This window comes from Mustelus asterias, chromosome 1, assembly GCF_964213995.1.
Source record: "Mustelus asterias chromosome 1, sMusAst1.hap1.1, whole genome shotgun sequence".
NCBI classification, from domain to species: Eukaryota; Metazoa; Chordata; class Chondrichthyes; order Carcharhiniformes; family Triakidae; genus Mustelus; species Mustelus asterias.
The window spans coordinates 37818407-37834397 of NC_135801.1; the positions used below are offsets into that span (position 1 = coordinate 37818407).

General features: G+C 43.9%; 1 protein-coding gene across 8 annotated transcripts in view; it reads right to left on the reverse strand.

Moving 5' to 3' along the window:
* kiaa1109 (KIAA1109 ortholog) overlaps positions 1-15991 on the reverse strand; it is a 449716-nt gene that overhangs the window by 362515 nt on the left and 71210 nt on the right. For all 8 annotated transcript variants that reach the window (XR_013497649.1, XR_013497648.1, XM_078211413.1 and 5 more), the window contains exon 8: positions 8148-8223. Coding sequence is in view for 6 of the 8 variants with exons in the window: in XM_078211413.1 (XP_078067539.1) it covers positions 8148-8223 (76 nt within the window). In the remaining 2 variants the exon portion in view is untranslated. The remainder of the gene's footprint in view (positions 1-8147; positions 8224-15991) is intronic.

Sequence of the window (15991 nt, forward strand, 5' to 3'; positions counted from 1 at the left end):
GCACCCGGAGGAAACCCACGCAGACACGAGGAGAATGTGCAAACTCCACACAGACTGGGTAGTGTCCTTGGCCCCTATCAATTTCAGCTGCTTCATCAATGATCATCCTTCCATCATAGCATGATGGCACAGTGATGTGGAAGGGAATTTTAGATCAGTGAGTTAGATTCACAGACAGATGTAGTCTTTATTGTGACAGAACAGCTAGAGGGGGGTTAAATGATTCTATCTAAAGAGTTAATGTTAACAGTTTGCTCATATGCGAATGCAATAACAGTATTAAAACAGAATGAATATGATTTTAAAGTATATATTGAAGTATTAAATGTATTTTTAATGTCTTTTAAGGTGCAAGTGTTTGTTCATCTCAATCAAAAATGCAAATGCTGCAAAATATAATGACAAGGTCAGTAGTTCAGAGCTGGGAGTCCCTTAGTCAGCAGAATAAGCATTAGAAGTTTCAAGTCTCCGGACAAATATTGTAACAGATTGTAAAATTACAGAAGCATCCATTGTCCGGGCATAAGAAAGTGTCTTTCTAAGGGACCAAGGAGACACATGTCTCTCGGTCTTGGCAATGTGCATACGGGAAAGGTTTAGCTATAGAAGCGTCCTTAACTACATAGCAACCAGGAAGTGGGCTTAGCCAAGTGGGAAGATGTCCGGAAATAAATGGACAAATGAAATATCATTATATCGAGTGGCATATTGCAATTGACTGAGACAATCCATCTTGTATTGGACTGACATGTTAACACTAAATGAAACTGAATCAAAGCTGATGAGGTGATATATCTTAGATAACGAAGAGTATAATTGTTCTGTAATTTGGCCGAGTGCCTCAGATGTTTGGAGTGGTCTCATAGCACTGAACCTGGATTATTTGACCTTCTGAAGGCCTCTTATGGCCGTATGTTAACATATTGTCCGTCTCGTATGATTTGTGTGTTTAAAATAAATTTTGGTTCTGTCTTTTGAACAGAGACTTTGCCTTTTGCGAGTTTTTCAAATAGAATCTAAGTTTTTAGAAATCAGCCACCATTTTAAAAGAAAATCTCCACCATAGTGGTTAGCACTGTGAGCTGCCTCACAGTGCCAGGACCTAGGTTCAACTCTGGCCTTGGGTGACTGTGTGAAGTTTGCAAATTTCCTCTGGGTGCTCTGATTTTCTCTCACACTTCAAAGATGTGTAGGTTAAGTGGATTGCCCATGGTAAGTTCATAGAATCATAGAAACCCTACATTGCAGAAGGAGGCCATTCGGCCCATCGAGCCCACACCGACAATAATCCCACGCAGGCCCTATCCCCGCAACCATGTATTTAACCTGTTAATACCCCTGACACGAAGGGGCAATTTAGCATGGCCAATCCACTTAACCCACATATCTTTGGACTGTGGGAAGAAACTGGAACACCTGGAGGAAGCCCACACAGACACGGGGAGAATGTGCAAACTCCACATTGAGCCCAGGTCCCTGGCACTGTGAGGCAGCAGTGCTAACCACTGTGCCATCGCGTTGCACTAGGTTGCCCTTTGTGTTCCAAGATATGTAGGTTAGGTGGATTAGAATGATAGAATTCATGAATTAGCCATAAATGTATGGGGTTACAGGGTTAGGACAGGGAAAAGGGCCTGGGTAAGATATTCTGTCAGAGAGTTGGTGGATACTTGATGGGCCAAATGGCCTCCTTCTGCATCATAGGGATTCTCGGATAATGTCAGAAGTGGGGATGTTCACTGATGATTGCAAAATGTTCAGCACAATCCATGACTCCTCAAGTACTGAAGTAATCCATGTCCAAATGCGACAATATCCAAGCTTGGACTGACAAATGGCGAGTTATACACAAGTGTCAGGCAGTGAACATCTCCAACAAGAGAGAATCTAACTATTGCTCCTTGACATTTAATGACATTACCATTGCTGAATCCCCCATTATCAACATTCTGGGGGTTACCATTGACCAGAAACTAAACTGAACTGGACTAGCCATGTAAATATTATTGTTACAAAAGCACGTCAGAGGCTATTAATCCTATGGCAAGAAACTGATCTCCTGACTCACCAAAGCTTGTCCACCATCTACAAAGCACATCCCAGGAGTGTGTTGGAATACTCTCCACTTGCCTAGATGATTACATCCAACAACACCCGCAAATAGAGAAGGATTGTAGACAGTGTAAGAAGGAGAATAGACGGGTGATGGAGAAGGGGAGAGCTCAGACCAAAGGTTTGAGATGTGTCTATTTTAATGCCAGTGAATAAAGTGGATGAACTTAGAGAGTGGATCGATGCTTGGAAGTGTGATGTGGAGACTTGGGGACAGGGAAAGGACTGGATACTTCAGGTGCCGGGTTTCAGATGTTTCATAAAGGACAGAGGGGGAGGCAAAAGAGGGGGGGGGGGGCGATAACTTTGCTGGGTGTTTTCTACAGGCCGCCCAATAGTAACAGGAATGTTGAGGAGCAGATAGGGAAACAGATCCTGGAGAGATGTAGTAATAACAGGGTTGTCGTGATGGGAGACTTTAATTTCCAAAACATCGATTGGAATATCCCTAGGGTAAGGGGTTTGGATGGGGAGAAGTTTGTGAGGAGTGTTCAGGAGGGTTTCCTGACACAGCATGTGGATAAGCCTACAAGAGGAGAGGCTGTACTCGATCTGGTACTGGCAAATGAGCCTGGACAGGTGTCGGATCTCTCAGTGGGACAGCATCTTGGGGGTAGTGATCATAACTCTATCTCCTTTACGCTAGCATTGGAAAGAGATAGGATCAGGCAAGCTAGGAAAGTGTTTATCTGGAGTAAGGGGAAATATGAAGCCATCAGGCAGGAGATTAGAGGCATGAATTGGAAGGAGGCATTCTCGAGGAAAAGTACCGAAGTAAGGTGGCAGATTTTCAAGGAATGTTTGTCTGGAGTTCTGCATGACAACGTTCCAATGAGACAGGGAGGTTTTGGTAGGTTACGGGAACCGTGGTGCACGAAAGCTGTGCTGAACCTAGTCAAAAAGAAAAGGAAAGTGTACAAAAGGTTCAGAGAGCTAGGCGATGATAGGGATCTAGATGAGTATACAGCTTGTAGAAAGGGACTTAAGAAAGAAATTAGGAGAGCAAGAAGGGGTCACGAGAAGGCCGTGGCAGGTAAGATTAAGGAGAACCCTAAGGCGTTCTATAAATATGTGGAGTAAAAGAATGAGATGTGAAGGAATAGGACCTATAAAATGTGAAGGTGAGAAAGTCTGTACAGAACCGGAAGAAATAGCAGAGGTGCTTAATGAATATTTTACCTCGGTATTCACGGTGGAAAAAGACCTGGGTGGTTGTACTACAGGATTGAGGCGGATTGAAAAGATTGAGTATGTGGACATTAAGAAAGAGGATGTGTTGGAAATTTTGAATAGCATCAAGATAGATAAGTCGCCGGGACCGGATGGGATGTACCCCAGATTACTGTGGGAGGCGAGGGAAGAGATTGCAGAGCCTCTGGCGATGATCTTTGCGTCGTCGATGGAGACGGGAGAGGTTCCGGAGGATTGCGGACGTGGTTCCAATATTCAAGAAAGGGAATAGGGATAGGCCAGGAAATTACCGACCGGTGAGTCTAACCTCAGTGGTTGGTAAGTTGATGGAGAAGATCCTGAGGGACAGGATTTATGAACATTTAGAGAAGTTTAATATGCTCAAAAGTAGTCAGCATGGCTTTGTCAAAGGCAAATCGTGCCTTACGAGCCTGGTGGAGTTCTTTGAAAATGTGACTAAACACATTGACGAAGGAAAAGCGGTGGATGTGGCTTACATGGACTTCAGCAAGGCGTTCGATAAGTTCCCCCATGCAAGACTTCTCGAGAAAGTGAGAGGGCATGGGATCCAAGGGGCTGTTGCCTTGTGGATCCAGAACTGGCTTGCCTGCAGAAGGCAGAGTGTGGTTGTAGATGGGTCTTTTTCTGAATGGAGGTCGGTCACCAGTGGAGTGCCCCAGGGATCTGTTCTGGGACCCTTGCTGTTTGTCATTTTCATAAATGACCTGGATGAGGAAGTGGAGGGATGGGTTGGTAAGTTTGCTGACGACACGAAGGTTGGTGGTGTTGTGGATAGGTTGGAGGGATGTCAGAAGCTGCAGCGTGACTTAGATAGGATGCAAGACTGGGCGGAGAAGTAGCAGATGGACTTCAACCCGGATAAATGTGTAGTGGTCCATTTTGGCAGGTCAAATGGGATGAAGGAGTATAATATCAAGGGTAAGACTCTTAGCAGTGTAGAGGATCAGAAGGACCTTGGGGTCTGGGTCCATAGGACTCTTAAATCGGCCTCGCAGGTAGAGGAGGTGGTTAAGAAGGCGTATGGTGTGCTGGCCTTCATCAATCGAGGGATTGAGTTTAGGAGTTGGGAGATAATGATGCAGCTTTATAAGACCCTCGTCAGACCCCACTTAGAGTACTGTGCTCAGTTCTGGTCGCCTCATTACAGGAGGGATGCGGAAATGATTGAAAGGGTGCAGAGAAGATTTACAAGGATGTTGCCTGGATTGGTTGGCATGCCTTATGAGGATAGGTTGAGGGAGCTCAGTCTTTTCTCCTTGGAGAGACGAAGGATGAGAGGTGACCTGATAGAGGTGTACAAGATGTTGAGAGGTATAGATCGGGTAGATTCTCGGAGGCTTTTTCCCAGGGCTGAAATGGCTGCTACGAGAGAACACAGGTTTAAGGTGCTGGGGAGTAGGTACAGAGGAGGTGTCAGGGGTAAGTTTTTCACTCAGAGGGTGGTGGGTGAGTGGAATCGGCTGCCGTCAGTGGTGGTGGAGGCAAACTCGATAGGGTCTTTTAAGAGACTTCTGGATGAGTACATGGGACTTAATAGGATTGAGGGTTATAGGTAAGCCTAGGTAGGTGGGGACATGACCAGCGCAACTTGTGGGCCGAAGGGCCTGTTTGTGCTGTATTTTTTCTATGTTCTATGTTCTAACACTTGATTTGCACCCCATCCATAAACATTAACTCCATCCACCATTGTGCACAGTGACAGCAGTGTGTACCATCTACAGGATACACTGCAGGAACTCACCAAGGCACCTTAGGCAGCATCTTCCAAACCCACAACTGCTACCATTTTGACGACAAGGGCAACAGAAGCATGAGAACACCACATCTGCAAATTCCCCTCCAAGCTACTCACCATCCTGAAATATATTGTCCTCCCATAACTGTTGCTGGGTTGGAATCTTGGAACTCCTCCCTAAAAGCACTTTGGGTGTACCTACACCACATGGACTGCAACGGTTCAAGGAGGCAGCTCATCACCACCTTCTCAAAGGCAATTGGGGATGGGCAATAAATGTCAGCCTAGCCAATGAGGCCCAAATCCCGAGGATGAATAATAAAAATATTACAGAAAGAAAATAACTGCTAAGTAGAGTGTAGAAATAAGATTTACAAGAATGTTGCCAGAGCTTGAAAATTGCAGTAAAATGGAAAGATTGAGTAGCCTCGTATCTTTTCCCTTCGAACAGAGGGAGCCAAGGAGTGGCTTGATTGAGGTATACAAAATTATGATGGTCGAGGTGGAGTACTCATAGCTGAGAGGGCAATTATAAAGGGACACAGATTTAAGGTGATCAATGGAAGGATTCAAAGAACAAAGAACAATACAGCACAGGAACAGGCCCTTCGGCCCTCCAAGCCCGTGCCGCTCCCTGGTCCAAACTAGACCATTCTTTTGTATCCCTCCATTCCCACTCCATTCATATGGCTATCTAGATAAGTCTTAAACGTTCCCAGTGTGTCCGCCTCCACCACCTTGCCTGGCAGCGCATTCCAGGCCCCCGCCACCCTCTGTGTAAAATATGTCCTTCTGATATCTGTGTTAAACCTCCCCCCTTCACCTTGAACCTATGACCCCTCGTGAACGTCACCACCGACCTGGGGAAAAGCTTCCCACCGTTCACCCTATCTATGCCTTTCATAATTTTATACACCTCTATTAAGTCTCCCCTCATCCTCCATCTTTCCAGGGAGAACAACCCCAGTTTACCCAATCTCTCCTCATAACTAAGCCCCTCCATACCAGGCAACATCCTGGTAAACTTCCTCTGTACTCTCTCCAAAGCCTCCACGTCCTTCTGGTAGTGTGGCGACCAGAACTGGACGCAGTATTCCAAATGCGGCCGAACCAACGTTCTATACATCTGCAACATCAGACCCCAACTTTTATACTCTATGCCCCGTCCTATAAAGGCAAGCATGCCATATGCCTTCTTCACCACCTTCTCCACCTGTGACGTCACCTTCAAGGATCTGTGGACTTGCACACCCAGGTCCCTCTGCGTATCTACACCCTTTATGGTTCTGCCATTTATCGTATAGCTCCTCCCGACATTATTTCTACCAAAATGCATCACTTCGCATTTATCAGGATTGAACTCCATCTGCCATTTCTTTGCCCAAATTTCCAGCCTATCTATATCCTTCTGTAGCTTCTGACAATGCTCCTCACTATCTGCAAGTCCTGCCAATTTTGTGTCGTCCGCAAACTTACTGATCACCCCAGTTACACCTTCTTCCAGGTCATTTATATAAATCACAGGGTCCCAATACAGAGCCCTGCGGAACACCACTAGTCACAGGCCTCCAGCCGGAAAAAGACCCTTCCACTACCACCCTCTGTCTTCTGTGACCAAGCCAGTTCTCCACCCATCTAGCCACCTCCCCCTTTATCCCATGAGATCCAACCTTTTTCACCAGCCTACCATGAGGGACTTTGTCAAACGCTTTACTAAAGTCCATATAGATGACATCCACGGCCCTTCCCTCGTCAACCATTCTGGTCACTTCTTCAAAAAACTCCACCAGGTTAGTGAGGCATGACCTCCCTCTCACAAAACCATGCTGACTATCGTTAATGAGTTTATTCCTTTCTAAATGCGCATACATCCTATCTCTAAGAATCTTCTCCAACAACTTCCCCACCACGGACGTCAAGCTCACCGGCCTATAATTACCCGGGTTATCCTTCCTACCCTTCTTAAATAACGGGACCACATTAGCTATCCTCCAATCCTCTGGGACCTCCCCTGCGTCCAGTGACGAGACAAAGATTTGCGTCAGAGGCCCAGCGATTTCATCTCTCGTCTCCCTGAGCAGCCTTGGATAGATTCCATCAGGCCCTGGGGATTTGTCAGTCTTTATATTCTCTAACAAACCTAACACTTCCTCCCTTGTAATGGAGATTTTCTCCAACGGTTCAACACTCCCCTCCGAGACACTCCCAGTCAACACATCCCTCTCCTTTGTGAATACCGACGCAAAGTATTCATTTAGGATCTCCCTTACTTCTTTGGGCCCCAAGCATAATTCCCCACTTTTGTCCCCGAGAGGTCCGATTTTTTCCCTGTCAACCCTTTTGTTCCTAACGTATGAATAAAATGCCTTGGGATTCTCCTTAATCCTGTCTGCCAAGGACATTTCGTGACCCCTTTTTGCCCTTCTAATTCCCCGTTTGAGTTCTTTGCTACTTTCTTTGTACTCCTCCAGAGCTCCCTCCGTTTTTAGCTGCCTGGACCTAACATACGCCTCTCTTTTCTTTTTGACCAGTCCCTCAATTTCCCTGGTTATCCACGGTTCTCGAATCCTACCCTTCCTATCCTTCTTTTTTACAGGCACATGCCTGTCCTGCAGCCCTAACAACTGTTCCTTAAAAGACTCCCACATGCCAGATGTGGATTTACCCTCAAACAGCCTCTCCCAATCAAGAGCTGCCAATTTCTGCCTAATCCCAGGGTAATCCGAGGGTACATTAGGAAAATCCTTTTCACGCAGAGGGTGGGAGATGTCTGGAATTCGCTGCCCGGAGGCAGAAACCCTCAACTTGTTGAAAAGGTACCCGAATCTGCATGGCTATGAGTCAGGTGCTTTAAGGTGGGTTTAGAATGGGCAGCGAGTTTTTCTGTTGGCACAGACACAAGGGGACGAATGGCCTCTTTATGTACCGTCACTTTTCTATGGTCCGAAGCAAAACTTCAATATAAAAGGCACTTTTGCAATCACCATGCTGCAACTTCAGTCTGACAAATGCAGCCTAAAATACATTAGTTCTCCTCAACAGAAAGCAGTAAAGGAATTTTTGAAACTGAGAATAAAAATGTACTTACTGTACTGATATCAACTTTAATAACTGGAATGAGTGATCGCCAGGATGATGAAGGGTCTTCTGTTTCAGTTTTAATACTGTGAAAATATTAGCGGAGCATACATAAGCACATAAACATGCACAACCTCATTGAATCATAAAATGGTTACAACACAGGAGGCTATTTGGCCAGTTGACTCTCTGAAGCAGCTATTCACCTAGTGTCATTCACCATCTAGCCTTGCACATTCTTCCTTTTCAGATAATGATCCAATTCCTTATTTATTGCCTCGATGGAACTGGTCTCCACCACTCCCTCAGGCAGTGCATTCCAACGCCTAATCAGTGAGTGTGATATGGTTTTTCTTCATATTGCCATTGCTTCTTTCACAAATTACCTTAAATCTGTGCTCACTGGTTTTTGATCCTTCCACGAATGGAAATTTTCTCCCCATCTACTCCTTCCAGATCCCACATAGTTATGAATACTTTTATTGAATCTTCTCTCAACCTTCTCTTAAAAGAAAACAAACATCAATTCTCCAATCTATGTAACTGAAGTTCCTCATCTCTGAAACGATTTGTCTTCACCTTTCCTCAAGTGTGGTGTGCAGAACTGGACACAATACTCCAGTTAAGCCAAGCCAGTTTTTATTACAGATTTAACACAATTTCCTTGCTTTTGTACTTTATGCCCCATTTATGAAACCATATTCTTTATTGACTGCACCCGCAACTTGTCCTACCAACTTCAATGAGTTATGCATATACACACACCCAGATCCCTATAGAAGTGTACTCTTATATTGTCTCCCTACATTCTTCTTACAAAAATGAATTACTTCACACTTCTCAACATTGAACTTCATCTGCCACTCATCCACCCATTCCATCAACCTGACAATGTTCTTTTGCAGTTCTCCTCCTTACAGTTCACAACACTTCCAAGCTTCGTATTATCCACAAATTTTGAAATTGTGTCTGTACACCAAAGTTTTGGTCATTTAATATATATCAGGAAGTAGTAAGGATCCCAATTCTGGCTCTGGGGAACACGACTATAAACCTCCTTCCATTAACTATTATTCTCTATTTCCTGTCACTCAGCCAAGTTTGTATCTATGTTGCTACTGTCCCTTTGATTCCATGAGCTTTAACTTTGCTCACACGTCTGTTGCACGGCACTTGATCAAATGCTTTTTTACAAGTCCATGCAGATCACATCGACAGCATTACCCTCATCAACTCTCTGTTACCTCATCAAAAGACATCAAATTAGTTAAATATTTGCTCTTAACAAATTGTGCCAGTTTTCCTTAATGCCAACAGTTTCAGAAGTAACTATTAATTTTACCCCACATCATTTTCAGAAGCTTCCCCACCACCTACGACTGAATATTTTAAAGTACTCAAAAAATCCAAGGTTAATTGATACAAAAGAGAAATTGCAGATGTACTGGTCATTTCTCAAAGCTTCCTAAATTCAACATTTGAGCCATTTATTTAGAAAACTGCAAATATCGTATTCCTTATTTGAGGAAAGAGATAAAGAGAGAGAGAGAGAAAAAGAGAGGGGGAAGTAGGTAACTAGTCCTGTGACTTCAACATCAATCACAGGGAAGTTACTGAGATGTATTATCTCAGACAAAGTGACTGAACACTCGGAGAGATATCAATTGATCAAAGTCAACATGAATTTTTGAAGGGCAAGTTCTGTGGCTGTTTTGTATCTTCGCACACTTTTTTTCCCTTTTGGGGAATAGTAGAGAACGTGTTTTGATCCTCGTAGAGTCTGTTAACTTTTAAAGAGAAATTCCAAATCCCTGTTATTTACTAAAAGAATGAAGTCACAAGATTCCACAGTTTAAACAAATAGTTTTACTCTACAACAGCCAAACAAATCAAATGCAATTAAAGTTTATTTATTAATGTCACAAGTAGGCTTACATTAACACTGCAATGAAGTTAGTGAAAATCCCCTAGTCGCTTTGCAATAAAAAAAACATGATCACTCATATTCAACTAAACCCCCGCCCCCCAATCCCCCCACCCACATTAGGTATTTGGCTACTTTTCAGGCTCTGAAAGATTCCTTCACTTCACAAGACAAAACTACAATGCCACAGTTGAGGATGCAAGGCTGAGACTCAAGTCTGGGAAATTGTCTTTTCCTGGCTTAGCCTTGTGGCTGAAAGTTGTAAACTGGCCTCTCGACTGCTCGGTGTAACACCGGCTTGCCTGCTTCTGATGGTGCTGGCAATTATACCATTTTTTCCTCATTGATTTTTCATTCCCTGTATTTGGTTGTCTGCCTCTCTCAAATTCCATGACTCCAAAAATTAGCTTTGTATGCCCAACACACAAATACAAAGTCATACAGATTTGAAAGGTTAACTCTATTTCCTCTCAGCACAGACGTGGCCAGAGCTTAGTTTTCCAACATTTTCTGTTTTGTTTCAGATTCCAGCATCTGCAGTATATGGCTTTTATTAAATACAAATATAACTTACTTACAGCTATCTCCAGTTACTAACAGTATGTGACTCAGCTTTTCATTACATCTATTAAGGACATCGATGAAGAAATAGTGTTGTGTATTCCATATGACACAAAATTAGGTATCACAGTAAATTGTTTGAATCAGGAGGATAAAACTACAAAGCGACAGAGATAGGCTAAGTCAGTGGGCAAAACTATGGAAGAAGCAGTACAATGTCAGGGAGAAAGAATCATCCATTTTGGATCCAATAACTACTGGAATATTTTCTTAATGGTGAGAGACTAAAAACTAGAAACGGATCCTTCAGTTAGATGCCATCTGCAATACGGAGTTTGATTTTGGATACCGAACTTCAACATCTACTGGCCTTTAGAAAGCACAGCGCAAATAAGCCTGAATGATACCAAGGCTCAAGGGTTCAATTGAGAGGACAGATTTCATCTACTTGGTTTGTATTTCCTTAAATTGAGAGGATTAAGGAGTAATCTGCTCAAGGGGACTTTAAATGAGATTCAATAGGGTGGATGCAGAGAAACTACATTTTCAGGTGCAGGGTTCCAGAACAAGGTGGTATAATCTAAATATTAGAGACAGGTCATTTAAGAGTGAAATCGGGAACCACTTCTTCATTAAAAGAAAAAGAGTATGGTGGAAATCTGGAAATGGTTTCTCCAAAGGACTACAGGGCCAATTGGAATACTGGAAGTCCTGGTTTCCGAAAACGGCATAGCATTAACTAGCGGTGATTTCCAGAACTGTGTACTCTCCAATGGTATCCGACACCTTATCACCCGTTGTCAAATGGACTGGCAGAATGAGCAGTTGAAACTTTCAAAAATGGCATGAAAAAGCAACTGGCGGTATCCATGGAAACCAAACTGGCACAATTTTTGTTTGATTGTAGGATCACAGCATAAAAGTGTTGCCCCAGCAGAGCTGTTAATGGGATGACAGCTTCATACCAGGATTAAGTCTGCTATTCCCAAATTTGGCAGGGTGGGTGGAGTCCCAACAAAACCACCAAAAAAGAAATTACAGCTTTGAAAGGACTGGACAAGCTTTCGCAATGGGTGATTTGGTCCCAGTTGGGTCCCTGGAATTGGTATGGAAAAAACAGGACTAGTATCTTACAAGGGCAAAGTCTAGGGTAGACCTTAAAGAAGCATTTGGACCATCTCAGAGCCAAGGAGTCCACGCCTGAGCACTGCCTCACTACCGGCCATGAAGATGGCCACTTCCAGTGTCAGCCCTCAGCTCGAAGCAGGCTCCGCGATAGCCCCTCCAGATACTAAAGGCACAGACTCAGAGATGGAAGTGGTCACTGGGCTGAAACGGAACTTGAAGAAGAACCTGCTGTGGTAACCTGTGACGCTCCCTCCAGGAATAAAGTGCCCTGTTCAGTTTACATTGCCTGACACAGCCCTGCCTTTGATGAACCTCAGGCTGACCACTAAGCAACATAAAAGGATCTTCTCGCAGTGGGGGTGTTGGGAGAAACATGGACCTAAGTGGGGAGGGATGTTATGATGGCCATGAAGTACATAGGGAATCACCGATGGATTTCCCCGTGCATTTCGTGGAGAATGAGCTTCCTTCTTGAGACAGCTGAGGTTTGTTGAATGAGAAGCCATTAGCAGGTGTTTTTAACTCAACTGCTCAACCCAGACCGGTGTTGTCGGTCCAAAGGTGTAGACTGTCTCGCTGTAAGCCACAGGCTTGTCCTTCTCTTTGGTACACAATAAAGGGTGTTTGGCAATGGGAAACTGGCATTTGGCTGAATTACTAAACTAGCCATTAGACTTTGTCTTATGATAATAGTGAAAACATATTGTATCAGTATTAAGGGTCACAGCCATTATGGCTAATAAAACTATACATATGCAAATATAGCCCTACATCTTAGATATTAAGTATTAAACAATAATTCCTCTCAAATTTCAGCTAATACCAGAACTATTCCATATAACATTGTACAAGTAGACTACTCTGAATATGATGTACGTACATAGTTCATACACATCAACCCTAACACTCAATCACAGTTACAAAATTCACTGATGTGTCTGAACAAGTTAACCTTTCCATTAGTAAAATCAGAAAATGCTGTAAATATCACAGGTCTGGCAGCGTTTTGGAGAATTAAATGGAGTTAATATTTCAGGTTGGTGAACTTTCGTCAGAACCATTAACCTTTCCATTAATGGGTTCATAAATGCTAGATTTCAGAAATAAACAGGTGTCGTTACCTTTAAAGGAGATTTGCAACAAAGGGGCAGTACAGAGCACACTTTGGGGGGGGTGGGGGGAAACAACAAGTTACAATACCCTGAATCCTGTGACTCGTGTTTCATTAAAGCTAAAAAGCATATTCCCAGATTTGTGTAGGATCAGGCAAGAACTTTGAGATTGGCCTCAAATAAAACATGCAACAGCATTTGCAATTCTAATCTGAACAAGGTGTTCCCAAGCTAAAGAATATTCTTAGTGAAATAAATAATGCTGGAGATTAGTTTAAAAGGGAGGTTGATGCCGCTTGTGAATCTTTGGTAATCTTGGTTATTTCACCAATAGTAAACACAGCATTTTAAAAAAATCTCCGAGCACAAAAATTACTATTGAAATTGTTTCTGATTGGTATTTCAATCACGCTTTCTAAATGCTGAAATACGAGGATATAGACACATGGCTGAATAGTATGAGTGTGTCGGGGGGGGAGAACAACAAATCCCCACCCACATCCTGAAAAAACACCAATGTGGAACAGATATGTTCCACACCAACCCACCCTGTAGCCGAGGGTCGAGTGGTACTTTTGCCCCTCACTGGGGAGGAAGTCCCACGCCATGAAGTTGCCACTCAATCCATCAGTCTCAACTCCCAAGAAGGCATCACTGGCTGCTGTCGGGACTGCTGGAGAAGGCGATGACAAAGGCCCATGGATACCTGGAGCAGCGAAATCCAGGGTCTTAGGCCAGGATAGTTTGAGTAGGTTAGGGAGAGGGACGAGGTGTGGGTTTTAGGGAAGGAGTGGGTAGGAAGGAAGGGGTGCTTTCCCCCCATTGCATTCCACCCTTTAAGCATTTGAGTAAAAAAGAAATCAGGCTTCTTGTTCCCACTTGGCTGCCCATGCCATAAATGATAACAAGCCTAACTGACCCTTAATTATATATTTAAATATGGTGGATGGGATGCCAATTTCCGGGGTTGTCATGAGGATGATAACCTCAAGTGTTTTTTGCCTGCTAAAGTGGATGTAAAAGATCCCATGGTACTAATTAAAAAAAAGTTGGTAGATCTCCCAAAGCCTTATCCACCATTCCCCGTTCATATGCTATAAATAAATGGGCGGCATCGTGGTTAGCACTGCTGCCTCAGTGCCAGGGACCCGGTTTGATTCCAGCCTCGGGTCACTGTCTGTGTGGAATTTGCATGTTCTCCCTGTGTCTGCGTGGGTTCCTTCGGGTGCTCCAATTTCCTCCCGCAATCCAAAGATGTGCTGATTAGGTTGACTGGCCATGATAAGTTGCCCCTTAGTATCAGGGAGACCAGGAGGGTAAATATGTGGGTTACTAAGATAGGTGGGATTGTTGTCAGTGCAGGCTCGATGGGCCTCCTTCTCGATTGCCTCCTTCTGCACTGTAGATTCTATGATAATTGTCTACTGCATTTGTCTCCCTAAAAGTAACAGCACTTCAAAACAATTGCTTCATCTTTAATTTTCCATAACAGTCAGAGCTGCTATTCTGAATTATATTTTTCAAATGCACCAAAGCTATATAACAATTTGACTCCAGAACAGTTTAGATCAAAGTTGCAACAAAAAGAAATCCACCTGGTAACTATGAATACAAAAAATAAAATGGGTAAATTCTCCTGCGAAAAATGTGCGGGTTAGGTTGATTGGCCGTGCTAAAATTGCCCCTTAGTGTCTTGAGATGGGTAGGTTAGAGGGATTAGTGGGTAAATATGTTGGGATATGGGGGTAGGGCCTGGGTGGGATTGTGGTCGGTGTAGACTCGATGGGCCGAATGGCCTCTTTCTACACTGTAGGGTTTCTATGATTTCTATGACAAATGAAACAAGATTCTGGAGGAAAAAAAACTTTTAGGTCAAGCACTGAGCCAGGGAAGATAGTTTCCATATTGTTCATCCATTGCCCCCATCTGGATTAACAAAAAGGCAATAACAAGGGACAGAAAACAAATTACCAGGCCTCCCTCCTAGCTCAGAGGTGCAGGGCTTGGTACTCTCTATAGGACAGTTAGAAACTGATCATTTGACTCACTTTTTTTCCTCTAAATCTAATTTTGATCATTCTGGCAAAAACTCCCCCTCCATTGCTCCATTCCGTTCAAATGATTTGAACTTTATCTCCATCACTTCTGTTAGGTCACATCTGCTTTGGGCTCCAATAAGACCTAATAACATCACTCCCACAGTTCTGATTCTGAGTTCTCCCACACATCCTATCCCATCCTGACAGTCTCTCTCTAATTGTTACTACTATACCCTTTGCTCGTTAGACTTGCCCTCTCTGGTTCTTTCTTAGCCCCGAATATATGCTTGCTGTTCTTGCTTTTAAAATTTCCTATCTAACTAGTTCTTTCCCAAAACCTCAAAATTGGAGAATTATTTCGCTGCCTCAGTTAGGCTTTCCTTCTGCATTTCATTAGCCTTTAAAATTCAAACTATAAGCCACCTAATATTTTCTGTCCGATTGACCTAGAGCGCGATCTTATGAAAAAAAACGACGAAGTGCCAAATGAGCGACAAAACAGGAGTGAATGCGCTCGCTAGTTTTTTCAGCAAGCCGTGAATCATAATTTTACGGCACTTAGTGCAATAAAAGAGCCCCAATGTGATTTTCGCTGGAATGGACCCACTAGGCACTTGACTCACCCAAAGTGACTGCAGCTCTATGGAGAGCTGCATATAAGCTTTAACAATGGACACGCAGGCAGTCACGCCCGGAAAATGGCACCAAGAAGAACTATCCCAAGGTTCATAGAAGGAGAGCTGGACCGTCTGCTGGACGTAGCGGAGGAGAGGGGGGACATTTTCTTCCCCCCCGGACAGACAACGAGCCAGGGGTTGGGCCGGCAACGAGGCCTGGGAGGCAGTAGCGACAGCAGTCAATGCCCGTGCACTGGCATGGAGGGCCGGCCACCAGAGAAACTGAATTGCCTCATTCAGGCAGCAAGGGTGAGTGTCCATCCAGTCCTGACATAAATCCCATCTGTTGCACCTGGAATGTCCACGTTGATCCACTCCCCAACACCCAGCGACCTTCCAGCACCCGACTCCCTAATACCTTCCTCCAACTCTGAACATGAATATAGCTGAGGAGGACACTGGGTTGCAAGGGA